This window comes from Dermacentor variabilis, chromosome 6 (assembly GCF_050947875.1).
Source record: "Dermacentor variabilis isolate Ectoservices chromosome 6, ASM5094787v1, whole genome shotgun sequence".
Lineage (NCBI taxonomy): Eukaryota > Metazoa > Arthropoda > Arachnida > Ixodida > Ixodidae > Dermacentor > Dermacentor variabilis.
This window is the reverse complement of record NC_134573.1, coordinates 160,265,991-160,293,737: the sequence shown is the minus strand read 5'-3', so window position 1 is coordinate 160,293,737 and position 27,747 is coordinate 160,265,991. Positions and strand designations below refer to the sequence as shown.

The 27,747-nt window shown below is 44.2% G+C and overlaps 1 protein-coding gene and 1 long non-coding RNA gene across 4 annotated transcripts in view; one reads left to right on the top strand and one right to left on the bottom strand.

The window, feature by feature from the left end:
• Positions 1 to 27,747, bottom strand: part of Dap160 (dynamin associated protein 160) — an 88,292-nt gene that overhangs the window by 28,515 nt on the left and 32,030 nt on the right. The window contains exons 23-26 of the mRNA XM_075696463.1: positions 25,020 to 25,061; positions 22,765 to 22,911; positions 20,197 to 20,323; positions 16,549 to 16,731 (exon numbers count right to left, since the gene is read on the bottom strand). Coding sequence (XP_075552578.1) covers positions 16,549 to 16,731; positions 20,197 to 20,323; positions 22,765 to 22,911; positions 25,020 to 25,061 — 499 coding nt within the window. The remainder of the gene's footprint in view (positions 1 to 16,548; positions 16,732 to 20,196; positions 20,324 to 22,764; positions 22,912 to 25,019; positions 25,062 to 27,747) is intronic.
• On the top strand, positions 16,603 to 25,956 carry LOC142585590 (uncharacterized). 3 transcript variants are annotated; one of them, XR_012829107.1, is made up of 4 exons: positions 16,603 to 16,740; positions 20,129 to 20,278; positions 20,773 to 20,808; positions 24,730 to 25,956. It is a non-coding gene; the product is annotated as an uncharacterized LOC142585590 (long non-coding RNA). The 3 variants fall into 3 exon arrangements; XR_012829106.1 differs by lacking the exon at positions 24,730 to 25,956 and adding an exon at positions 23,907 to 24,333; XR_012829105.1 differs by lacking the exon at positions 24,730 to 25,956 and adding an exon at positions 23,904 to 24,333.

Below are 27,747 nucleotides of genomic sequence, written 5' to 3'. Positions count from 1 at the left end.
ACTTTTTTTTTAATTTCGCACAGAAATTTCACCGTCGGTACGTCGGATGACGTCACGGATTTTCATGCATTGTCTTTATATTTGTGTCGTTGTGGCTCAATAAAAGTTATTGAATCTTGCTTGAACAATATATAACCCGACACGATGGTCCAGTCGCTAGAGCGTTGCGCTGCTGAGGTCGAAGGCTCGATCCCGATGGCGGAGGCCGCATTCCGACGGGGCGGAATGCAAGAAACACATGTGTACCGTGCATTCGGTTCACGGTGATGACGATGGACCTCCTTTGTGGCTCGTATCCACAAAGGGGTATAGGTCAAGAATCGGGTGGCAGGAGGCATCATCAACATCGGCCTGGTCAAGCCCGCTGCAGGGTAAAGGCCTCTCCCATACTTCTCCAACAACCCCGGTCATGTACTAATTGTGGCCATGTCGTCCCTGCAAACTTCTTAATCTCATCCGCCCACCTAACTTTCTGCCGCCCCTGCTACGCTACCCTTCCCTTGGAATCCAGTCCGTAACCCTTAATGACCGTCGGTTATCTTCTCTCCTCATTACATGTCCTGCCCATGCCTACTTCTTTTTCTTGATTTCAACTAAGATGTCATTAACTCGTGTTTGTTCCCTCACCCAATCTGCTCTTTTCTTATCCCTTAACGTTACACCCATCATTCTTCTTTCCATAGCTCGTTGCGTCGTCCTCAATTTAAGTAGAACCCTTTTCGTAAGCCTCCAGGTTTCTGCCCCCTAGGTGAGTACTGGTAAGACACAGCTGTTATACACTTTTCTCTTGAGGAATAATGGCAACCTGCTGTTCATGATCTGAGAATGCCTGCCAAACGCATCCAAGCCCATTTTTATTCTTCTGATTATTTCAGTCTCATAATCCGGATCCGCGGTCACTACCTGCCCTAAGGCACTTCCAGTGCCTCGCTACCTATTGTAAGCTGCTGTTCTCTTCCGAGACTGTTAAGCATTACTTTAGTTTTCTGCAGATTAATTTTTAGACCCAGGTGGTGAAAATCAATTCAGATCACCCCCCCCCCCCCCCCCCCCGCTACTTCGTGTCTCATAATGAGACCGCGGTTTCGCCACGTCAAACCTCGGAATTGAGTTTTAGACCAACTTAGTCCGTTTTTAATGACAAAAAAAAAGAAGTTAACGGCAGACTCACCCGTAGTTGTCATTTATGCAATGCGAAGCAACGCGCGAATCGTTGCAGCTCAGACACAGACGCGCGTCGAGCTGGTGGGGCCTCGTCGTTTTCCTATTGCCTAGTGTTTCAAGACGCCGAGGGAAACCGAACCAGCTAAACCAGTGCGACGCTCGTCCGCGTGTATTGCTCCAGCTGTTTATTCATTGACAAACTGGATCTTTTACGTAACCACGTTCTTTAAAGAAATTCTCTTTCGTCGTCCCCATCTCGCGGCCGCCAACCGAAGCCTCAGCTAGCGAGGCTCGTTCAAGTCTCTTGCTCCAGGTAATATGATAGCGACCAAACGTACACATAGACTGTTTGATAAATTTAAATATTTATAAGAAAGGATGACATTTGGCCTAACATGAGGGCGAAGGATCAGGTGAAAGGAAGGATGCCTGCCTCCTAGGCGAAGGCAAGCAAAGCGTTAATGCTTCTGGTGGCGTCTCCTTGAGAAGCGACCTAGTCACCATAAGAGGTCGAGTGTGCTTGTTCCTGAGGCTGCATGCGGCAGGACAAGATCAGATCATATGTTTTATGTCGACGTTGAACGTAGGACTGTTAGGGCATCCAACTTGTGTTCGTCTCCACTTGCTCAGAACATCCGGTGTAATGAATGCCATAGCTCTTGCCCTGTCGATAAGAACCTGGGCTGCCCTGGGAAAGTCAGTGGAAATGGGAGGAAGCATGCTATAGGATCGGGCTCCCGTAGTAGAGCCTTGCTCTCATGCTCCTGTCGGGCAATCTAGTGGTCTTGTACAGTGACCGATTCCGGGGAGACAGGTGTGGTCTAGCATTGGTCGGCTCACTTGAAGACATTGAGAAGAATGATATGCTAGTCTAAACTGATTCGGTGTTGCTTTTTAACATCCCTCTAAAGCCAACATGCACGAAATCTATGACAGGGGGCTGGTGCGGAAGTTTGACTGTGGCGTCGCCACCGTCCATCGCGTTTTGCGTTGTCTTCCGCAGCACACTTAAACTGGAACGGCAGACGTATTCCGCAGACTTATCAGTTATACAATTAAGAGAATATAATAGTACTTTTGAACGTCCTTCGCAAATACGCGCCCGTTTGTTCTATGAGCTTGTTCAGAGTGCAAGAAAGTATGTGACGTATAATGGTTAGCTTGTTGCAGCTGCTGACGGTGGAAGGTTCGATCGCCACGACAGCCGGCAAGCAAAGTACCTGAAGTTCGTAGAGGCTAAGGTTCTTCCAGGAAAATCTCGCGGGAAAATTCGCTGATAAAGGAATTAGGAGTAGACAAAGCTTTAGAAAATCACATTCTGGACAAATAGTACGTACATCGTGCCAGGCCCTTATTGCTCCAGGCTCCATATTCTGGGCGCAACCGCTGCAGGAACAGATGTCTACAGCGCCGGCTCGGTACACAAGCAGCAAAACAGGATGCTGTCACAATATTAGCGGTAATACGTCCACGTTGTTAAAGAAACACTAAATGGTAAGCGCCAAATCGCGTTACAATGGCAAGCTGCTTTCTCGATGCTGGTTCCGCAGACAGAGGTGGCTTATATATATGGTTGGAGAGAGTGAGTTAATAACCTTAGTTGCAAAAGGGATGACTCTATGGACTGGATAGAGTATACGGGGCTTGTTGGACGTGGTTATGGAAAATGCATGTCAAACATCACTTTTGAATTTTGCGCCCAAATGGTGGCACCAATCCCATCAATTTATGGAGACACTCATCTTCGCGAACCTTTTCGAGCAAGAAAAGAGTTTTAAAGTTGGCAAGGTGAGTTAATTTTTTCGCTTCTTTTTGAAAGCGACGTTTGAGAGCAGAACCCATAATTTATTTACAAGCTATAAGACCACTCTATCCGGCGTTGCCGAAATCTATGACGCCACAGGGAGTCGGGGCGGAAGTCTGACTGTGACATCGCCATCGTGCTTCCCGTTTGCGTCGCCTTCCGCAGCATACCAAATTTTGCAGCCAAATGCAGCAAAATTTCGCTTCGGCTAAATTGGTTATGAAACAAAGTAGTAGTACCATGTAAATCCGTCTAAGGTCCACATCCCCAATTTAGCAGTCCAAGATTTCGACAGAGAAAAAAGTCGCAGTTTCGCCCGAAAGGCGAAGCATCGATTGCGATAGCGAATTATAAGTAGATAGCTTTACGAAGTAAGGATAGTACGACCGTATAAACTTGTAAAAATTCGCTAACTAAATTAACAAGCATGGTGCCAGGCGCGCATAAGCGAGCATGAACACGCCTCACTCGATGACCGCGAGAACTCGCTGTCAAAATGCCGCAGCGAGGAAGCGCGGCAGGAGCAGCGAGCGAATTCACCTTCGTGCTGCCTCTCGCTCCAACGCGAACTAAGTGGCGAAAACAAAGCGCACACGAAGCTATCGGCGCTAGGCGCACTGTCCCCATCGCAGATCGCTTTCAAGATAGGGTCCGCGCGGCCGCGACACACGCAGAAACCACCGGAGTATAACGCCCCCCTCACTCTTCCCCTTCCTCCCAGTGACTTGCGCCCGACGAAAGACAGCGCGCTTTGTCCTCACTTTCCTCCCTTGCGTGCGCGAGATTGAGCAGCCGTCATCGGCTCATCCTCGCACGCTTTCACTCGCACTTATACCATTCGGCGCGCGGCGACGATGTGATCGCCCTTGGACATTATACGGAACATCATGGCGACGCCGCGGACTACGACGGCAGAAATGCGCCTGGAGAGTCCATATAATTGCTACCGCAATAAAAAAAAATTACAATCGAGAAGCGCGTATCAGCGAATTTTCGCGCGCCGATACTAAATGGCGAAAGTTGTGCTTTGACTCCTGCCGTCTGGGGCGCGGCCACGGCCTGTGTTCCTCTGTAGCAGCGCGCAAGTCGCCGGCAGTGGTAGCGACAGTGAAGACGAGTAGCCAAGAGTGCATGGATGAATGAATTACGAAAATGATAAGCTTCGCTTTTGCGGTGGTGGGCTGTCACGGAGGTTTACGGTGGATTAAGTACTCGTAGCCGGAAAAATTAGACCAGATGGCTCGGTCCCGTGTAAGGGTCGCACCTTGTCAAAATAGCGAAAACGAAGTGTGGCCCTTGCATGGCTTTATGGTCTACTTACGCGGTCTTCGTTTTCAGGTTTTAAATTGTTTGAAAACTCTGGGAGTAAATATCGGATGTTAATTCTAAATGTAAAAACCGGGCGAAATCGGCGTTTTTCTTGTCTGTCAGGAAAAACGGGGAGAAAACGGGGGTCTTGTTGTCTATCAGCTTTAGTATAGGGATTCTTTTGTTCTGGTGACTTTTACAAACAATTAACACAAGCAATGGTCACCTTTTGGACATACTCGTACCACATAAACAAGCAAAATCCCTCGCAGCAACTAGTATGGCAAAAAGAGCTGCTTGCAAATCTCACGAACTCGTCTGCAGAAATCCTCATTGGCAGGTATTATTACAATTAGAAACCACATTACAAAAACAAAACAAATATATGCGGGCTTGGCGATCCCTCTTCTAATTAGTTATCTGCACTTTCTTAAACAAAGGACAGAAATACGAAACGTACTACATGCTTCGCGGGAGGTCTGACGCTTTTCCTTTATTTTACAAGCCCTGGTTGACATATATACCGTAGCATGTGCATTGGGAGCATTTCTTTGTCCATCCTATATAGACCTGTCAGGCTTTGCGTTCTTGTCTGTTGTACTGTTTTATTGGTCCCCGATGTGCGCTTTTTGAAACAATGTTAACGGAATACTAAATATAGATGAATCAGCTTTGAACGTAACGTTGTCCTGTAAACGTCCTCTCAGCGGCATAGGTATACGATCGCAGTGCACAGCAACGTCAGCGCTGCATTCATTCGCTTCCTAGCGTGTTAATTACCACCGCTATGTATGAGACATGCGGGAAATGCGGTGCAATGCGCCATTGCCGCCTGTGAAGACGGCTACTAAAAAATGAAATTTTCGTTTAGTGAACGCCTGCAGCTGCTGAACATATATTTTATATGCTGGTTTTCGCTCGAGTGTTAAGCAGAAAGGAGGCATATACCATATTCATATTGTTACGCTGCGCGGCGGAGCCGAAGAGGAGATGGAAAAACTGCGCGCGGTGGAGAAAATGCCCGACTGCCTGCGATCCCGTCTCTAGGTCCCCTCGATCATCTTGTAAATAAATCCATCTCATGCGTAACAATGTATTCTTATTAGTAGTAACATATCTTGACCACTTGCTCACAAGTAGAAAACATTCCTTAGTTTTGTAATACCTGCACTTATCATTTACGATAGGGCGAAATAGGGTGAAACCTGATTTTGAAGACTGTTGCTCTGGGTGCAAAAAAAATCGTTACCTGGTTTTACACAAAACCGAAGGACCCTAGGGGTAGGTATGAAGTGTAAAAGCAATCTTTAAGAGCTGCAGAACTGGCAAATGTCCCATTTTCTTATTAAGCTATACTATACAACACCTACGCAACAACGCATGCACCTGGTGGTTACCGGATACGCCACATATCCCAGCACGTCGCCTACGAGGCTTTCAGCGCGCTGCGGACGTCGCTTAATTTCAGAAGTCACGCCAAGCCATCGCGCTTGTCCTCCAACGTTCTGGATCGTGCGCCGTTTGTTTATTGCAATGGCAATTATATGGACACGCCATGTTCATTTCTGTCGTCGCCGTCGCCGTGATGTTCCGTATAAGGCCCAAGGCCGATAACACCGTAGCCGCGCGCCCTACGCGGTACATGCGAGTGAAAGCGTGCGAGCGGAGCCTACGATCGCGGCTCAATCTCGCCCGCGCGGAAGGGAGGAGAGCGGCGAGGAAGCACGCCGTCTTCCGTCGCGCACGAGGCACCCAACGTTGCAAGGCACTGAGAGGAAGGGAGGGATGAGGCGTTCTACTCAGGCTGCAACTGCGCATGCGGCGGCTCCGTGCGGTCGCGCGGCCGTATCTTGAGAGCGATCTACGTTGGGGGGTTAAAGTTGGTTCTTTATTCTATGGTAGAGTCCAGGTGTGTCGACGGCTCGTAGCTCGGTGCGTGTTGTGTTAGTATTCTCGGCGATTGACAGCACGAAGGCCACTTCGTTCGCTGCTGCTGCCGCCGCGCTTACTCGCGCCAGCGTTTCGACAGCGTGTACGCGATCATCTAGTGTGACGGGTTCGCGTTTGCTGTGCGCGCTGACACCATGCTTGTTAATATAGTTAGCAAGCGAATGTTTATACGGCCGATAATGGTGCTATCCTTACTTCGTATGGTTGTCTGCTAATTTTCTATCGCAATCGAAGCTTCGTCTTTCTGGCGAAATTGCAACTTTATTCTTTGAGTTTCGGTATAAATTTTTTTTCTTGCTTTTCTAGCGCATTAACACGTAATTTAGACGCAAAACTTGGCACGCTCCGAAACTAGGCATTTTATGGTGTCCAAAAATTTCGTAGCCGTCATTCTTTAAGCCACCCTTTTAGTAAAAGCAACACATTTTTCAATTCCACACAGGTAATCTACCAACCTATCACTACCTTTCCTTCACTGTCCTTTGGCAACAGCTTTGCGCAGTGACATACCGATTGCTTTTTTTAGGAGATGGCGATGTCATTTCACTAGCATTAGGAGGAGACGGCCGACTGAACTAAAGGAAAATACGAAGTCAAGCTAAATCGACAGAATATTCGTCTCGAAGTATATCATCGTTTTCTGTGGGCCATGGATGGTTCGAAACACTTTATTTTACATCCGGCAAAGATTGACGACCCGGGCTCAGGTCTCCCATGAGGGGACTTCGAGGCTTTGCCTCGTCGCCGCCTCTCGGGCCTGCTGGACTGCCTACTCTTGTGTCTTAAGGTTGGAGCTGCGCAGAGCGGCGGCCCACTTCGACGCGAGAGCCTCCGGAGCTACTGCCATTTTAGTTGATATAACAGGACACTCCCACGACATGTGTGAGAGCGTCGCTCTAGTTGCCTGACAAAACTTGCAAAGAGCAGTCGGGTATTATGCGGGGCAAAGGTGCCGCAATCGCACCAGACTGGGGAAAGTTGTCTGCAGTTGTCGCCAGACGACTGCCTGGCGACGTTCCAGTTTGGGGTGAGGTAGGGGCAATATCCTCCTGCCTAGCTGGTACTGCTTGGTGATGTCGTTGTACCTGACTAACGTTCCCGCGTGTTTCGAACCAGAAGTTCCGAACTCGAAGAGGGGGTCTCCGATTCCGCGCGGCGGGTCAGTTCTCGCGCAGAGCGATGTGCTGCCTCGTTCAAATTAGGGAGACCCTCGACTGTGGGGTGGGGGGGGGGGGGCGACGTGCGCTGGGAACAACATGACCGCGGTGGTATCGAAGTGCTGCCGACCAGCTTTCCTTAGGATCTGAAGGGCTGTATATATTGTTACAAGGAGAATATGACGTCGTGTTTAAAACTGTTGCCGAAAGTCCCGTTGCTGCTCAATTTCAACTGCCCGCACTAAAACGGGACAGTTGACGTCATCTCCGCGAGGCCTCCGTCTATGCCGTGACGACACATGGGGAGAAACCATAGTTCATAACAAGCGGCGCCACTCCGATTTTCTACTTTTGTCATAATCTCTCTTATAAAAGCTCTCTTCTCGCTACGAATTTGTTATTACATGTCTTTCAATCGCACACAACTTACTATTTTCCTTTACTGTTCCTTTAGCACAATAAGTACAAGAGGAAAGAAATATTTGGCTACGTGCCACAGTAACTAAAGTGAAATAATGGAATTGTGATGATGGCGGGCGCAGGGTGTGTATATACAGAAGACGCAAAACAGAGGTAAATGGTCGTCTCTAAAAGAGGCTCCTGAACTTGACCCTGTAATGCTCGAACACAGTTCCACATCAAGAAAAATGAGAACATGTTCACCTCTACTTCTGGTTATGGTCAGTTCATTAGTACAAGAAAAACAACAAACCGTTATTTGAGTTAGAACTTTAGTAAGGATAGTAATTTGTTTGCTGAACTCTTAATGACAGAACTTGCTCCAGCATATCCAAAATGCTACTATAGGCTCACCACTAAGTTTTCTGCACTTAATGTTTGGAAGTATCAGACTCAGCATAGCATGTGATACTTTGGGCATAATAGGGTTAAGACAGCCATGATGATGATTCGAAAAAGTAATCGTTGAGTTAGATGGGCAAAAACATGCAAAGATTGTTCACAAAATAATTTCCCATTGTCACAACAAATATGCATTACCATGCAGAGTATAAACCTCATGTCTTCTGGTTAAAACCTATCGTTACACTCTGATACTTCAGCCAATACAAGTTTGCTTCCTTAATTTATTCAAATTTTTCATGAAGCTTCCAGCCAACTTGGAATAGGTTTTGGAGAACACTATTCCAGGTGAAGCTGTAACAAGCACTATTTGAGTGCAAACAGAAACGAAGCTTCAATGAACTGTTACATGTGCACTGAAGGCAATTTTCTAAATGCACAAGTCCCAGAATAATCAAGGAGGCATAAATGCATAATACCTATGATTTACAGCTGTTTTCTAAACTCAAAGTTCCTTCCTCCATGACGTCTCATTGTCATAAATTGCAATGTGAACGAGAAACAAGAGCACCACCTTCTACATCTTGTTACTTCAGAGCAAAACATGGTGTCACGATGTGGTTGGCCAATCAACATTACACAGTTCTGAAAATTGCTGTCCAAGCCTCAGCTGCACCAATGCCCGAAACACTGGTGGAAGTGGAAGCACAAAGACACATACTAGTTCACTTTGACAGTGTTTTGCTTTATGTTGACAGTACATCACTGCACATGGGAACAGATAGCTTAACTGACTGTTGCCAAAATGAGTATTCGCACCACAGCAGAGTGCACACAGGGGACAATACCAGGCATTCAAACTACTGAGAGAATGTGAAGCCACTCTGCACTGTAGCCATTCACCTTGCACAACAGGCAGCCAGGCATTACCAGTCGAAAGAAAGGCGCTTGATGAACTCTACAATATACACATGCACAACCACAAAGACAGCTCTATGGTTCTTCATTTCTGCCTTGCTCTTGTACTCTTTATCAATAATCATTAAACTTGAGCCATCAAACTGATTGACTGACGACTGACCAAACAGGTTTGCTAGAACAGCCCGGACACATCTAGAAACAGAAACGTAATCAAAGTCTGGCTTTTAACAACGCAGATGTTCAGTCCATTGCATGCTCCTCGATAGCTCAAGAATAGAACAACAGCAGTTTACAAAATATCCAGCAACAGCAAGTCAAGACAGCGAGATAAATCAACAAGCAAGGAAACAAGTATTGTTATGCTACTTACAGGCTACCCACCAACGTAACTAAAGAGCTAGGTACTATCACATGTGTTTCATGTTACTAGCAGTGTTCATTGTTGCAACAGCCAAAATGTCCCCGCCACACTTTTGTATCAATATTAAATAACAAGAACGTCCCACAGTTAACACCTTACCTTCAGGATTTTTCCTGGCTATGCCATAGTTGTTGCTTATATGCAAGTGCATCAGGGCTCACTACCAAAGGTAGGTATATTCAGATGGCTAAGCACTGTTAATAACGGATGGGTTTTACATCTCTCACCGGAGCTATGAGGGAACGCTTAGTATCAGAGGCTCCGGTTTAACACAAACCGTTTAAAATTTTTCAATGCACATAAGCACATAAATTATTGCTTTTTGCTTGAATTAGAATGCGGCAGCTACAGTTGGGAATCAAACGTGTAATTTTGTGGTCAGCATGTGCTGCCATTGCTAGCTGCTTACACTGTTCAATATCACGAAGGAAAGACAAGTTGCTGATATAACTTGACAAATCAGTGCAAAACACAGGGCTCTACTGTCCACATTCCAACATTGACACCTGCAAGACAGCACCATTTTGGCTTTCCACACTCATAAAACGCTGAGCTGCAACTTGAAGACGTCGCAGCCATAAGTAAGGGTGCTGCTACGAAATGTTGAACTTTTAACGACTTCTTTTGATTAGCCAACAGGAAAACAGACTATTCCGAGCCTACAGACCACAGACCAAATAGCCGATGGCAGATGAAGAGCTGCCATTATAGTATTGACACATGTACATTGTTGATCTTGTTTTCAGTTACTTTTTTTTTGTGGCTAAACGCTGTTACAGGGTTATTGCTTGGCGCAAGATGCACCTGCAGGTATCGGAACTTTCCCGAATGTTGTCACTGATTCTGTCGAGAGAATGTTGTCAAATCAAATTCACATGACAACATCCCTTCTTATCGCTCACTATACTGTCATTAGCTTTCTCCCAACTTTCCTTGCTGGTCTCAGACTCCTGGCCCCATAAACAACTGTTGGCGGAATACACTCACAATTTTGCCATGGTATTTCCATGGATAGCATGTTAATAGCCATGGTTGGTTTAACCATGAATAGCATTGATACACCCCACAATGTGTTGTGCTGCACATGCCAGCTAAATTATCACATGCTCTGCTCCTTCCTTTTATAGAAGCTGCTGGAAGTTGCTAACACTACATGCAAGTTTTACAATACCTCAGTGCATACCCGTCTTTTAGCAAAGCCTAGCATACAGGCCGAGTTTACCCTTTTGCAGCCATTGAAACCATTTACGTGATAGCCATTGCAGCAGAAATGCCAGGGTGGGAAATTATAACAGTAACTTGTGTGCCAGACCATGCACACTTGGGAGTGAGCAAAATTCAGGCGCTTCACAAGAGTTTAAAGGGTGACAAAAGAGCCACACCAGAAAAAATTTATTAAACCTCTCTATGTATCTCAAATAATATAAATGCAAAAAAAGAAAGCAACACAACAGTGTCCAAACCACTTACTTACATATCTACAAAAAGACATTTCCATATTCCAACAGTTACCTTGCACATAAACAACCACTCTGGCCATGGCTCAGAGATACAAAAGAAGCTACTTGCAATAACATTATGCAGTACCACCTGATCAAAGAAGCTTCTTTCATTGGTGTATCTTTTTTTGATTTAGCAGACACACATCACCATGGCTAGTGCACTAGGAAAGGCAACGCACATATGAAACCGGTGATGCCGAGTGAGGCTACACAGACACTTTCGGATACAGTTCATTATTATGCGGACCCTGGCAAAGGCAAGGGCAATTGCTTGAGGACAGCACACGGCTAAGCTATAGTTAAAACTGTTTGCACACAGCACAAATAAATACAAGGGTTGAGTGAACACCAATGGAAGTCAAGTATAATCCATGGGAGTGTACTGGAGTGCTTAGAAGTGAACAGAGTACGCATAGTACATCTCGGGCCTGCCTCAAAGACAGAAGGACCTCAAAAAAGAGCTCCTGGAATCTACTACTGCCACTGAAGGGTTTGTTAGACTGAAGAAAAGAGCAGGAATTCCCGTTCATGCAAAAATGGAGAAGAGGTTTCACAGTCTATGTCAACATTAGAAGCAAAAGCACATGCACTGAGAAATGCTAGAACTACCAATGAGTCGCATGAAAGTAACATTTATGCAGAAAGAAAATTGAGTCGAGATAAAAGCCTAACTAAAAGCAAGTGACATGACGAATGGTCAAGTCACAGCACAATCCATGAGGAACGTTGAAGTAATGTGTTCGATCAGTTTAGAAGCAGTCGGGTTTTGCAATTGTCTCAGAACGAGCGTCACCAACAAACCAGGCAGCGGTACAGCATTAGCAAAAAAAAAAAAAAAAGATGAAGCTATAATATGGTAAAATACGTTAACAGCCATAGAAAAAAAAAAAGCGCAGAACTGGTAATACAGTCAGTCAGATCCTGCTCAGAAGCTAAGCATGAAATGAGACATAAATGCATAATTAAAATCCATTAATTTTTTTTTTGTTTGTGTGTGTAAAAACTTGACATGAAAGAACCTACAACACGTAACAACCAATGTCCCCCATAACAGCAGATGTATATAGTAAATGCAAAACAACGTGCCTTAAAGAGCAGTCATAAGAAAAACCGCAGCTTAAACAGTTTCGGCATGCGTCAGCTGCAAAACAACAGATGTGCAAAGCAAGCAAAAGATGGGGTGTGAGCCACTACAGGAGATTCTAACAATCGCTCAGTCCCCGCAAGAGTGAAGCTTCTTCAGGCAACAGAACCAGCTGTCTGCGGTAACTCTTCAGAGATGCTTTCAGGCAACAAACTTTCTTAAAAAATACTTCTAAACAGCAACTACAAAAACAAGGGGGGAAAAAAAGTAGAAACGCCACTGCCTCACAACAAAAACAAACTCACAGGTGTCCATGTCAGTGCAATGGGCATTCAGAGTCAAAAAGAGTTCCTGCAGCACTGACTGGCACATAAAAAAAAAAAAAATAGAGGAGGAGGAACGGTGAGCATGAAGAGCAGTTCCCCCTTTGGCAGAGAATTGCGAAGAGGAGAGATTCGGAGCACGCGTAATGTCTCGAACGAAGAAGGTGGAACAGAGGAACAAGTGATGTGTGTGTGTGTTTGAAGGAGTAGGAAGAGGAGTAGTAGGTTCCAGGGCCGGCTCAATGCACTTCCCTTCTCTCTCCCTCTTTCTCTCAAGTTTCGTCAACGGGACATCCTGCGGAGAGACACAAAACACTAGTGTTACCCCCTGCACTGTCAGGGCTGATAGATTTAAGCCAATGAAATGTACTCGGTACAGACAAGAGCACCCTGAAGCTAGGCTGCAAGTTTCCACAAAAGCTGAGCTACTGTTAGCTGCTAGGTTAGGTCCCGTATTTGCTTAAGAGAAGTCCTCAAGAATGGGGAGCAATCTTTTTTCGGAAATCGTCCACGGTCATTACAAGACTGTGGAGTCCATAGCTGCCAGTGCCTAGCATGGAATACATCAACCAAAGAAACGCAAACCTTAAACTAGAGCCGTGCATGTTTTACATTACTACTAACTATATGTCCTCAAGCAATACCATGGCCACTAACAAGCAATCAAAAAAGAACTTACACCTAAGTTGTAGCCTGAAAATGAGGGACAAAGGTCTACAAACAGTTTATTGTAGCCAAGCCAAATAAGAGCCAACAGATAATTCTCACTGTGTGCAAAGGTCAAATCTTCATGAAGAGAAGCACTTTTGCAACGTCTATTGGCAAGGTGAGGCAATCTCTACTGCCTCACTTTGCAACTACGCTGTTACATTTGTCGTATCTAGGTTAGAAAAACGGGTCTCTTTTTGCCATAAAAAGAGAACAGCTAGCCGCATGCACAAATGTTCTCAAGCACTTAGTGCATCAACAATCCACACACTTGTTCCGACAGCAAGGATAATTACAACCATTCACAGAAAACATTTTCTGTACCACAACGCACTCAGCTGTAAATGGGCTTAACTTCACTGCACAGGCTATTGCTGTCATTACAGCTTTCTGCTCAGAGCATAGGTGAAAAATTCTTATGTTTCCTTCCTTTCACTTTAATTTGCAAGCTATACAAAAGGAAAAGTAAGTATACACTTAAAATTTAAGCACACTGTTTCTTTAAACTGGTCCTTCCGCTTCAATATGAGCTGCACTCTCCCATGAACGATTCATGGAGCCCCTAATGCCCTTCAAGTTTTATTCAACCAAAACAAAAGCTGGCACCTGCTGCAGTGTCTCTATTGCTATGACATACTGCTGCTGATCATGAGGTCATGAGTTCGATTACCATCCATGGCAGCTGTATTCCGATGAGAACAGAATGCAAGAACGTTAAAAGATCAAATTCTGGGGTTTTACGAGTCAAAACCATGATCTGATTATGAGACACTCTGTAAGCGGGGTACTCCGAATCAATTTCAGCTGCTTGGGTTTTTTAGTGTGCCCCCATTACACTGTACATGAGCACTTTTGTATTTGCCCCTAATGCAGCCACCGCTGAATGAACAGAATCGTATGAGCTTGTGTGTGGGTAGAAAGATCCAAACACTTTTTATAACACAGCCTACACTGACAGTCACCAGATCAAGGTCACACGTGCAATTTCTGTTGCAATGATGCGCAACATCAGACTGCACAGCGGGTAGTCTGATTTCAAGAATATATTGTTATGTGACGCTTACACATGAACACGAGAACAGTGCAGCAGTGCCTTGAGCGTGAAGAAGATGAGGTGGCGAAAAAGCGCTGCACAAGCTGCTGCTTGGCCCTGCTGCTCGATACCAACGTACACATTGTGTAAGCAGGCTCTTGCTTCCTGTTTACGTATGTAGAATTCCCTTATAATGTTGGTGGAGATGCTGGTAACAGACTGCACTACCTATCGCAATTAACTGATCATATTGCAATGAACCCTAGCATTAAACAATATTCTGTAAACAAATCTTCCACCCTGTAAAGAACAATAAAATTAATTTTACCTTTGAAATTTGCTTTTTTGAGCTGCTCATCATTCTGAAAGTTTTGCAGCCTGAACATGTCCAGAAAATAGGCCAGCCAACCTTTTATAGTAAATCTAACAGCACACAGTGCATACATTTAAGCCCTTGGAGGGACCGTGAAAATATTTGTCTTATATGAGCTATGAAAATGCATATTCAGCTTAAGCTAATTGGAATGCATCTGTGTAAACTAATAAAGGTGCCCAAATTGCTCACCTTTCAAGATTCTTGCTAGCAGAATTCATTTTTAACTGAAGCCTGCCATTATTACACATCTAGGACTGACCCATGTAGTTCAGGTGCTTAAGAGGGAGCTTTGGCTCAGGAAGTCTGACCTAAATACATGGGAATGAAGAAACTGCTTTGCTCTGCTTCCACTGCACCAAATTTGACAAGATTTCTTGCGTTTAAAAGAAGTTAGAATGTACCGACTGTAAGCAAATTTTATGTTTATGCCATCAATTTCTTTTTTTCACGAGAATTATTAAAAATTCAAAGAAAATTTGAACAAAGTGAAGCATAAAGTTAACAACTCTATAACTTGTGAAGAACAAAACGATATCACAATTCTGTAAAGTGCACCTATTGAGACCTCTACAGCAAACAAAACTGATATGCAAAGCTGTGAAATATACCACTAATTTGCATAAGTCGGCATACTCACACCCGTGTACACTGGCTCCTACTTGATCTACACATTTCACAGGCATGAGATAAACTGTTTGCGAGTGACGAAGAGTGTGGTTGACGGCGGGTGTGAGTGGACGTGTGTATGGAAAGGGAGCGACTGTTGGCGAGTGTGAACAGACTAAAGTATATATGTGAGTGAGTGCAAATGAGGATTAGTGCACATAAGTGTGAGTGAGCACATAGCCTGGGGAGATATAGGTGAGCAAGATCTGCGAGTATCCACTTGTACTACCAACCTATGCTAATTTATGAGTAGAACTTTTGCTACACCCTTGAGAGCAATGTAACTGTTTTACACAACCTGTAAATTGATGCATCACATTGGTCCGCTTAATATGCTCTAACAGATGCAGTTTACAGAACTTCAATATCTCCCCTTGGTGCAGAGTTATGGATCTGTAAACCTTGTGCGTGAATTTCTTTTACATACTGATTTTCTATAGATTTTTTCAAAACCTAAGGTCCTTAACAAAAATTCTACATTCTGCAGTCAATAGAATTGGGCTTTCCCTCTTAAGTACAAGATGCTTCCTTGAAAGCAGTTTAGCAGTTGTCTACAACGATCCTGCATACATTTCGCATGTATTTTAATAGCTGACCACAGTGCAAAGCTTTCTTTTATAGGTCACATCCAGAATACTCTACATAGAGTACTTTTGTAATTGAAGCTGGTTCCCTATGTTATGTGGGCTATGCTTTTACACTGGACACTACACACAGAAAGAAAAGGTAAACAGTAACAGTTAAAGTAAGCTTTGTCGTATTGTTGAAGTATGATAATCTTGGTTTTATAATTGCAAAGCTAGCTTTCCTGCGAGGCAGCTCGCCTAACTAATGGTGGCATACTTATTTATGCAAATAGCATGTACAAGCATAGTTAAATTGTGTACTGACAGATAAAGTGTGGACATGGCTCTCGTGAAGTAACAATGTGCAAGAGACAAGCCCCAGCATGTGCAGCTAGCAGGCAGTCTTCATTTGAACAATGACCATTATACTCGGGCACATGTGCATTGCAGAGAAGTATGTTTGCAAATTATGAAAAGGGCCTATTGTCTGTGTGAAAAAAAAAAAAAAAGGACACAAGGACACATTGACGTTCACATGCATGGTGGTTTTCTTCAAATTCTTTCTTTTCTCTTTCTTTCTTTCCTTCTCTCTCCCTCTCTCTTTTCGCAGACAATTACACTACAAAACATGCATCAATTAGCCTGCCAAGACGTTCTTGTGATAATTTTGGTTCTGCGTAGAACCAAAAACCAAACTCCACGTGGACACAGGCCCTTCTGAAAATGAACTGCGAAGACTGCAGGAATCCCAAGTGAGAACTCACATTTGTCAACTGGCCTGTCGAGGGGCTCCACGTAGTTGGCTGGGAAGAGTCCGACTCGGCCCGCAATCTCCCCTTTCCACCAGGAGGCATCTTCCTTGCTCAAAACAACCAGGATTTCACCCTTCTGGAAGGACAGCTCGTCGTCTTGTTGCCCGATGAAGGGAAACAGGGCACGCACTTGCTCTGAGAGAGGTGAGGGAGCAAACACCAGCTACGTGTCAGCTAGTCTATCGTACTATACTGTGCACAACAATAGTAAGAAGTATACTTTCAGTGCCATCAGCGCTGTTCAGGAAATAGTTTGTGTACAGGCCATAACATGTGACATTGCGCACATTTGATGGATGGATGAATGGATGGGTGAACTTTGTGCATGTTCGATGGCCACACAAAACACAATGAAATTAGGGCTTTCTGAAATTTTGCAAGCAACTTCTCAGTGGAAAAACAGTACTTACACCAACGAAGCCAGAAGGCCAGGGCATGTGCTGACTGAAAAGTCAGCATTACCTATCCTTATATGCAATTTATAAATTTTGAATCACTTATCTACAGTATATTCTTCCATAAGAAGCTCACCTAAGGCCTGCATCTCTATGATATTTATGCAAAAAATGAATTTCAAAAATTATCAGTTGATGATCTGTACCCTTCTTCCTAAGCACAGATCTTGTGAATTCCAGCCACATGGCATGCTCTGTGTAGTACCGGCAGGCTGTGTAGAAACATATGGCCTTCTCCACTCCTTTCATTGTGCTAATGGTTGATAGTCAACAGAACGCTCGTCAACTTAACATGTTGATGCCATCACAAAATGCACATGCTGGTGCCTTCTGGCTTGCCTGTCCTGCTTTTCACTGATGCATATGCGTTTGTGCAGCGTAGAAGAGCTCACCCCATTTTCCAGTGACAGCACCTAATGCTGCATGCACACTGTGCAAAATTTTCTGTAATTAATGTGTCTGTTCGTGCAGTAACCTTTCATCCCTCATACATCACCTGAAACCATATGTGGGTGCGATCAACTTTAACATTTCACATGAAAACTGCGCAAGTTCTTTCACCATGACATCCAAGGTTACCTTCACCTATGAACAGCACATTTCCGTGGTGGACCGAGATCAAACTGCGGCAGCTGCACATCTACTGTATTTACCCAAATTTAACGTGCAGCTTTAAAAAAAAATATGGGCTCATAAATTGCCTGCTTTAAAAAGAGCCTACCATCGGAGCTGTCAGATGCAGCGTTATCGCCATCACAAAATGGCGACAGAGCACGATTTTGTGAAGGTTGCTGTGGCCAGAACGACGTACAGTGAAAAGGACAAGGACTGCGAGAATGTATGTCGTCTCCCGCAGTCCTTGTCCTTCGCGCTGTATGTCGTTTTTATCAAGAATTACCAACTAGCCCAAGCAAACATCCTAGTTGCTGTGGGTTCATTTTGAGCTCGAACACAATCTTGAGCAGTATTTTTGGCCAATAACTCTCGAAGATACCATCATTTTCACAAGATTTCGCACAACTTGGTATCAAGTGTGCAGTCATCATCGGCTGCCAGTGTTTCTAATTCAGTGGCAAGCTCGCTATCTGCGCACAGTGCAAGGAACTTTGTCGAATGCATACTTCAACAAGTCTCGATGCAGAGTCTCGCTGAAGTGATAGCAGTATCTCTAAAAGTGATCGCTCGATAAGAGGTGATCGCTCAGTAAGCACTGCTGTATGCTTGGTATATCTGGCCAATGAAGTGTAAATGGCAATGGCGACGAGTTGCTTTCATTATGAAAGCTCATTCAAAATGTTTCCCTGATGTGAAGTTAAATTTTGCACCACTCATTTTTTCTGATTGCGAATGTGGAGACATTCTACATTTCTATTTCATGAATCGGGTGCATGTTACAATCAGAAGCACATTGCATTCAGCTGCATCTTACATTCAGGCGCACTTTTATTATCTTACTTTAAACCCACAAAGATTGGGTGCACATCAGATTCAGGGATGTGTTAGAATCGGGTAAATATGGCACGTGCCAGCAATAACGAACGAAATAGCAGCTGAAGCTAAACTAAAGCCTTCCTATGGTTGTTGCATAAGGCAACAAACATGTTTTTCAGAACAGATACGCACCTAGTTATCTTTAGCATGTGCCTAGGCTGCACACCAAAAATAGATCAAAAAGGAGTTCGTCTCTGCCACGACATTATGGAAACAAATGGACGTAATTGGCTGGCACATCTATACAAGTTCTCCTCGAACACACCTTAACACAGAAGCACTACACAGACGAAAGGGAGTGGCAACCTCGCATTTCATTCAACCGACTAAGTAAACAGGAAGCGCTGCTAGATGCTCTTTTGAGTTGAACTGCAGGGCATTTCGTCGCTGCTTTCTTAGTATGTCACCGACTATAACTTCATTACCTCTGCAGGCACGAGCATTTAGTCACTTAGCAGTTGTTCTGGTCAGGAACAATTTGAGGTGTTTTGGATGCCGCATAAAAAGAGCTTTCATGTGAACAAATGTGCAGCAAGTGCATTATTTGAGAAAACTTTCCTCACTGCAGAGACTGCTGTACAGTGCACCAGCCAGCACCATGAAGTGGCTAATCACCATAAGAACTGTTTTCTCTAGGGTCCTGACATTTGCTTTCTTCTTCAGTACTCTCATCTGAAGGCAGAATATATTTCTTGTTAGATAGGGCAATCGAACCCACAGCCTCAAGATCAGCAGCACAATGTTATAGCCACTAAGCTACTACCAGCTGGTGATGCTGCTTTCCGCAGCTATCCGCAATATTTATTTAAAACGTTTTTCACATTTGTAGTACACTAGTATGTATAGGAACTTGCTTGTAAGGCTATTATGTCCCCGAGCTGTCTTTAGGCTGCAGAAGGATATGACTGCTTCAGTGCAAGAGTTCGGTAGGCTTCTTTGAGTTAGCACCACTTAACACCAACAGGGTTTTTCTTTGCAGGTTTAAACTGAAAAGAAAAATAAGGTCACATTTTCGCCCAAAAGGTAAAGCATTGATTGCGACAGCAAATTAGCAGACAGTAATAAGTAAGGATAGCAGCTTTATCGGCCATATGAGCTTGTAAACACTCGCTTACTAATTTAAGTTAACAAGCACGATGTGAGCACATATAGGCAAACATGCCCTCCATGACCTTGGACACTCATTGTCAAAATGCTGGCATGAGGAACTGCGGCAGCAGCATTGAGCGAAGTGACCTTCAGGCTGTCTATCGCTTCAACGCAAACTGAGTGGCAAGAACACAGCACATGCAAAGCTACGAGCTGTCGGCCCACTTAGACTTTGCCCCAAAAGCGGATCGCTTACAAGATAAAGCCTGCGCGATCGCACCATACATAGTTGCTGCCAAAGCACACACTCCCTCGCCCCTACCTCCCCTTCCCCCAGTTTCTTGAGCGCGACGGAAGACGGAGCGCTCCCTCTACACTTTCCTCCCATGCGCATACAAGATTGAGCCGCAATTGTCAGCTCACCCTCAAATGCTTTCACTTGCACATACAGCATACGGCGCGTAGCAACGGTGTTATCGCCTTTGGACTTTATACAGAACACCACAGAGACAACAAAAATGTGCCTGGAGTGTCCACGTAATTGCTATCGCAATAAAATACTCACCTCCACGAGTGCTGGAGCCAAATGTCGCAGGAACAGGAGAGTTTCGGCTGCTGCTTGTGCCACTTCCACCAAGGACCTTCACGTAAGTAGCAGGGAACCAGCCAGTTTGCCGCTTCTTCCCTTTGACCTGCACATGGCGGGATGCAATAGACAAATGTTTTCACCAATGTTCCAGATGTTTATCTGTGCTTATTACAGCAGGAGGTGACAGAGAACAATATTCGCTGACATACTGCAAGAAGAGGTTCACAGCACATTTAAGCTGGAAGCTCTCGCTATTTTGCATATATCAGACCCGATACCAATACTTAAATTTTAGATGTGGAAACTGCAATACTGCCACTACAGCCAATAAATAGCAGTTGTAACCGTAGAACAAGAAGCGCTACTCTTGAACAGCAAATTTGTCCTGCATATGCAAAGGTGCTTCCTGCAAGCTAGTAGCCGTGCTTATATGTGCATTGGTACATAGGGGACATTGTACATAGGTACAAGAAGGGGGCAATGCAGCACCCAAATTCAATCTTCTATGTTTGGTTTCCCACTAGATTGAGCGCATGCACCTCCTTTTTCCAGAATCGTTGCCCATGTGAAGACAGCAAGATGCTTTGTGTAAGTGCTCCTTCTGTCCATTAAAGAAGTCTGAGTAGGCAGACAGAATTCTCACACAGTAGAAGCAAAGGTGATGGTAGAGTCGCTGTACAAGGCCTATCGTAGGTAACCTGAGTTGCACGTATGCTTTCTATCTGCCACTCGTGCCACCATTCCTCGAGTGCTATCATGTGGTTCAAAAAGCAACCATGCAGCATGGGGAAGCTGCCACAAAGGCGCAGATAAACGAAGTTGGTGATGACAGTGGCGCCACGTCACCACAGTTTGATGCTTTCTTTGATGACCAAAGTACACACGACTGTTTCCGATACGAGTCAGTCATGCTCTAAATTTTTTTTCTGTGCAAAATTCGCACGATAAGCAATTTTTTTTTTCCATTTCTGCTCATCTTCCCTTATTTAATTTTTTTTTATACTTAGAATTTGCTCAGGATTACCAATTGACATATGCTTCAACAGATAGCGCCCCCACACTATGAGCAATGATCCAGTGCTAGGCGAAATTGCAGCAGATGCAATAAGGTATTTCTATTCACTCAGAAGAAATCGAACAATTACCACAACTTAGAAAGTGGTCACAGAGAGTCCGAGATAAGAGATTAGCATAGCGTTTCCTAATAAAATTACTAGAAAGAACTCCTGTGCTGAGATCGTTCAGCTACCATCGAAATGATACTACATGGATTTGATCTTTGTGCTGGCAGCCTCAGACATTCTTGTGGCTTTGTTAACTAGGTATCTTCTGCCTTTATTGGCCTGAATTCCAAAGCAATCCTATTTCTCGAAATGCAAAAGGCAATAACACACTGCACACACACACAGTCTTTGTGAACTGTGGCATATATAATGCAAAATTTTGTTGAAAATTATCATATTGCAAACTCATGCAGACGTTTGAAATTGAAAGACGAAGATTAGGCAAATCCACATACTAACCATATTCCCATGCTGGCTAAGCAGCTGCTGTAGACACTAGCCCTCTAATAGTATTTGTAGAAAACTATTACAGCGGGTACACCACAAGGTTCTAACAAGGGTAGCACAGGTCGACCGCAATCATTGACGTTGCCAGGAGCTTGGCTCCTGCGAACATCACATGTGGCTTTCCCTCGCAGCTTTGGTTCGCTTTGCGCGCAGGGTCGCGCACCTACGCACAACTCTGCCCCCACAGGAATGCCACTACTGGTGTTGGCGGCACTGCATCTGGATGGTGCATGAAGAGAGACCAACAGAAAATGGTCGGCGCTTGTGCCTGCATGTTTAGTGCCCATTCCACTCAGACCATTGTATGCTTCAGGCTGTAGTATGTACACAAACAGCAGCTCAGAAGGGATGCTAGAGTGTGTACACAACGCTCATGCCAGCAGTGGAAGGCTGAACATTTCCCTGGCTACACTGCCCACTTGGCTGAGCCTAATGTAACGGTGTGTCCATTGGGCTTCATTGTGTTTTGCTACTGAACGCCTAGCCCTCCTCGAGAGGGCTGTGCATGCTGCGTCGGTACCGTGAAAGCGAGACAGTGCCAGTGCAATCCAGTGGAGGCATGATAGCGAGATGTGCAGCTGTGCATGAACATGCACGCCTTGTTTTTGTCATGTATAATAGCATCAACACAAGATGACATGACGGGCATTTGTCCTTTCTGCTGCCAACTGAGCAAAGGTGTCCACGTTGCTGCAGCAGGAGATGACGAGTGCATGCCCCCTCCTTTGCACAACACCTAATTCTCGCCTTTTGTCTCCTCTCAACTTTCCATCCTCCTCTGCACCAGTTCAACCACTACCGCATCAAAACCTGCCCAACCTTAGAAAGAAAGCTTTGCTTTAAAGACTGGTCCATGCCAAGCACATGCTCCGCTTCTCATGGATCATCGTGCATGCTCTTTTCTCTGCCCAGTAGGACTCAACTTGGGAATAGGGGGAAAAGAAACCAGACTTCACGCAAGCAAAATGCGCACCTGTAGTTCTCCTTCCCACCAGCCACTGTCCGTTTTCTTCCGCACTTGAATGAGCTGGCCTTTCTCCAACGTCAGCTGCTCCGGGCCAGTCGCCTTGTAAGGGGCTATGACAGACACTATTTCTGGCTTCTTTATTATCTTGGAGTTCTGGAGGTTTAGAAAAAATAAAGTTTATTAGAGCAGCTGCTCATGTCGGAGCATCATAAGAGCTTTGGGGGGGGAAAAAGGTTAATGCAGCAGCCACTCATGGAAGAATATTAAAGTGAGACTGATTACTAGTTTAATCCTTTAACTACCAAGCACAAGCTGTACTTGTCCTAGCTGTTTGTACCAATATTGCCAAATACAAGCCGTACTCATCCAGGCCACGGATTCTGCTTTGCTTGCCAGAGACGAGCTGTGCTTGTCAATGCAGTTCTCACCACGCATCTGAGTACTGGCACTTAACATACTCAGTGATGCTTTTTTTCTTTGCTATCATCTGTTCAAATAATTACACTCAACCTTTACATGTTTGCTGAGGAGAAAATAAATTTTCCAGAGCAGGTGTTTTATTTTGGGTGAATATAAGAGGTAAATCCCATGTAATATATCTTTTAAAGTCCTGATATAATGCTGCTAGAATAAGAAAAATTGGGGTGATTTTGTACTTATTTATGAAAGAACTTGACGAAAAGGGTTAAGCGCCAATGTCTATGTGAAATGGAGACTCACTTTCACTAGAGTTAGTCGCAAGGGCACTCGAAGCAGACTATCAAGTTTGACTCAGTAGCTCTTTCTTATCCACACTCTGTACGAAACAATTGACACTCACAGGTTATCATGCACAGTCAGTGAAGACATTGTCCAATAAAGGGTGTTATCAGATAAGAACACCATTCCCCATCATACTTGGCTCCCTGCCCTCACCTCCAACTAAAGCCAAAAATTCAATATTAGATAATGTTGTTCAATAGACGCCCACTTCCCTACTTCATCATCTACGCGACTTGCTTGGATCCCAAACCTTGCACGATGAAGCATCGGCCCGCACTGGATATCCAAAAGGTAAGAACTACATGATATGAGCAGCTGCTAGGATTAACCAGCTTTGAGATTGACTTTGAATGCTACAACAATGGCTGTATTATTCCTTTCAGCAGCCCAAAGATACAGCCAATTTGTGATCTAGATGGCCAGGACGCACTCAGCACCTTGCTCTCAAGCCTGCAATTTTTGAAAATTCAGAGCCTTTTATATGCTATTTAATGGGCTACATGCATGTGCAAACATTCGACAAAGCACTGAAAGAAGGAAAGAAAAATAAAGAAACCTGTCAATGTAACTACGACAGCCACATTACAGCATGGATCCAGCTATCGGCATTTGAGCAGGAGATCTCGCAAGGCAAAAAGTACTTCTGTCAAGGCTGTAATGAACCTTGCATATGAAAAGGAAAGTATGTAACAATAACTATCAATTGAAAAGTTCACTGCTCAGTTTTATAAGGTTAGTTGGTGCTTCCAAAACTCCTCTGCTTCCTCTGCTCAAAGACCAACCATAAACGAAAGATATGGCAATGCGTACTTGCACCCTTCTGGTTTTTATTTTTTCAGAGTAGTAGTGCGTGAGCGCTACTATTGCATGCTTAGATTGAAAGTGCTCGTTAAAGAACACCAGATGGTTAAAGTTATTCTAAAGCTTTGGACTATGGCATCCCTCATAGCCCCAGCACTGCTTTGGAAAATTAAACCCCACAAATCAATCAATCGAGAGTAATCAGAAGTACAATCAAGAGCAAGTGAGATGGGATGAAAACCTTCAAAAAGAATGAATGCAAATACAGCTACAACTATATTCCTAAGACTGTTAGTAAGACTACTTGTCTATATAATTTCTCATGAATAGGAGTGGGAGTCTTTGCCAGCACTCCCAGTTTTGCCTACTGTTATGCTGCTACATGCACACTTCTGCTTTTATCAACAGTTGCTGCCACTATATTCTTGCAAGCTGCTTCACAATGGTCAACCAAATGTGACATTATCTCTGTGGGTGGTTGTCCATGAGGTGCAGCTAAAGAACTACATCTAGAAGTGCCTGGCTTACCCCGCACCCCTACCCTTCTCCATCTTCCCCAATCTTCTCATTGTTAGAGATATTCTTCAACAAAAGTGGAGAAGTGCTTAATAAACATGAAACAACAACGACGACAGTTTGGGAGGCACTGAGGTAAGTGACGAAGAAAACAATAGTCACTACAAGGACTTGATATTTACCTTCACCTTGCCATCACTTTGTGGCGTTTCCGGTCTCGCTGGCTGTAACAAAAAAGCAACTTGTGAGCTTTCGGTAGACATCACACGAGACACCGAAACTTAACAGATGCATCTGAAAACAAGCCACAGCAGAAGCAGTTGTGTGCAGTGTGCCACAACAGATCATATATAACCCAGCTGTTTTGTGGGGAAAGGGTCTTCAGAAGTTCAGGTAAGTTTGGGAGATGCATGTGGAGATGCCAGAATTTCACTGTGTACCTTGACGAAAAGGAATTTCGAGATAATTAATATCATAATAATAATAATAATAGATAAGAGTGAAGAAAATTAACACGAAGGGAGAAACAAGACGTATGCCGACTAGCAATGAAATACAGCAAATACTAGGTAGTGGGACTCATATTTTAACACGAGCATTTCTAATCTTTGAGCATGGTTTTGAGACCAGAGTGCCACAGGAGTACCAACCAAATGGCCCAGCATAGCTACTACGGCTACACATATTGTGGACAAATGAAACCTGGATGGGCAAGTACAAACTTCAAACACTTCTCGCAAGTAATAATGCAAGGCTGAGGTTTTATACAGCATGTGTCCAGTTGCTGAAGATAGTGTAAGTCCTAAACTAGGCATCCAAAATAAAAACATGCCAACATCACAGGAAGTAGTGAAAGTGGTAATAAAAGAATACAGTTCTAGTATTTCATTTGTTACAGTAGCACAATATAGGAGATACAAGTACAACCCTACAACAAGTGCATAGAAGACCACGTGACTTCTGTGGACAAGTGCATTTGCAGTAGCAGTGATAGCTTTGGCTGAGCATCGTCTACAATATGATGTAGCGCTGCTGTTAGCTCCATCGGTTCTAGCACACAAACCATCTGCCAATGTTTCCATTTAAACCATTTTAGGCTTGTTTAGCAGCAACATGGAATTTTTATGGATAGCCAATTTTTCTTTGTTTCAAGTGGAGTATTTCTTTCAATTATTTTTTCATAATTTCACGAAACATTTAGCACATTTCAGTGAATTATTCAGTGTCATTTTTATCGAAAGCGTCAAATGGCCTATTGAGCAAAAAGGCAGTCGTGTCAGTAGCAGCGAAACGGCATTTAACTTCTCATTGGCTGCGACACCACATCATGAGCATGCCTCGTGCGCTCGTGACGCTGGCTTGGACCTCGATGGAGCAGAGCAGGCGAAAGCAAACAACTGTTATTGTGGTAGCACACCAGGTGTTGCGTGAAGGGAGAAGGCAGCACTGTAACACCACATCACCCTCGCTATTGGAAGCATGTGTTATCGCGATCCTCGTCTGCACAAGCCCTCACATGTGTTACAACTGCGCCTCAGTAAGGCCAAATTGAAACACGCCAAGTGCCCCAATGTGCTCACTTGCCCGCGTGGCATTCGTAACTCGAAGGACCTCTCAGTGGCATTCTATCAGACATTAATGATTTCACATCCACAACTCGCAAGACGTCCTTAGGTGCCCTCGGATTTTGTTAACAAATGTGCACGACAGAAAGAAATAATGAGTCTTTCTGAAATACTGACATTACACTGAAATGTCAATGAACTTCACAGGCACCAACTATGCTGCCAACGTAAGCAGATGCGACACCATAACTACTTGGCTTGTCTAAGATCTCCCTTTGTGTTTGCAGTATCACAATCACAACTGATACTCGTGCTACTTAAAAATGCCCCCCCCCCCCCCATTTTCAACTGTTTGCTGTCTTATTTTTCCACAGAGAAACTTCCTTAGCAGATCTTTAATGAATTCTCCTATATCTATATAGATTCTAGCAGACTTTTAATGTTGTTCTGGCAGAATTTTTGAGAGAAGAAATGTAAGCATTGTGAACTGTTCCCGTATATACCCTCTGCACAAAATTCTGCCATAGAAAGGACACCGAATGGCAAGGAAAAGCTTTTAGAGAGATTATCAGAGGTGTTGCAACATGCACCACCGCAGTGTTTCTCAAACTAGGGCTCCAGGGGCCTTTGTGTTCAAGGCCTCGCTGAGCCTTTATTCCATCCTAACTGACCTTGTGGATGCCTGACAAGATCAGATAAAAATGCGCACATCAAGCCAACTACCCCAAAAAGCTGTTTGTGAAAGTCTGTAGGCTATGTCTCCTCAGTGTATATCTCCTTGATAGAGCAGCCTGCTTTGTTCCTTTCCATGCTATTCTGGAGAAGCAATGTATTCTAGATCGATACCTTTTAGAGATAATCACTTTCAGCAAACAAACTGGCTAAGCTAGAGGGAAGAAGGCCTGTTGCTTCCATGAGGCTAAGTCCCACAAAAGTGAAGGCATCCTTGAAAGTAACCCTTCGAGAATACAGCGCCTACCGTGACTATTTAAGCAGAGCAGGTTATACTGTAAAGCTTTTAAAAAGCACACTGCCTGATCATCAAAGCTGTAAAGTTCAACTTGGGTAAAGTCAACTTCCATTAAATCAATCTCTACAGGACCTACGACGTCAATCTAATTACACGATGGGCCGAATTAAACAAGATGCAGAAAAAACATCAAAAGACACCAATTAATTTGGCAGCGTGTGCCCAATTCTAACTCTCCCCCGAATCAAATGCACCTGCTTTCTGTGTCCAAGGTAAAAAACAGAGATAACATTAAAGCCCCTAAACAAGGTGAAAAACTAATGCAAACTCTATTTTTAGCAAGAAAAACGGGGGACGGTCTAATATGCGTTGCAT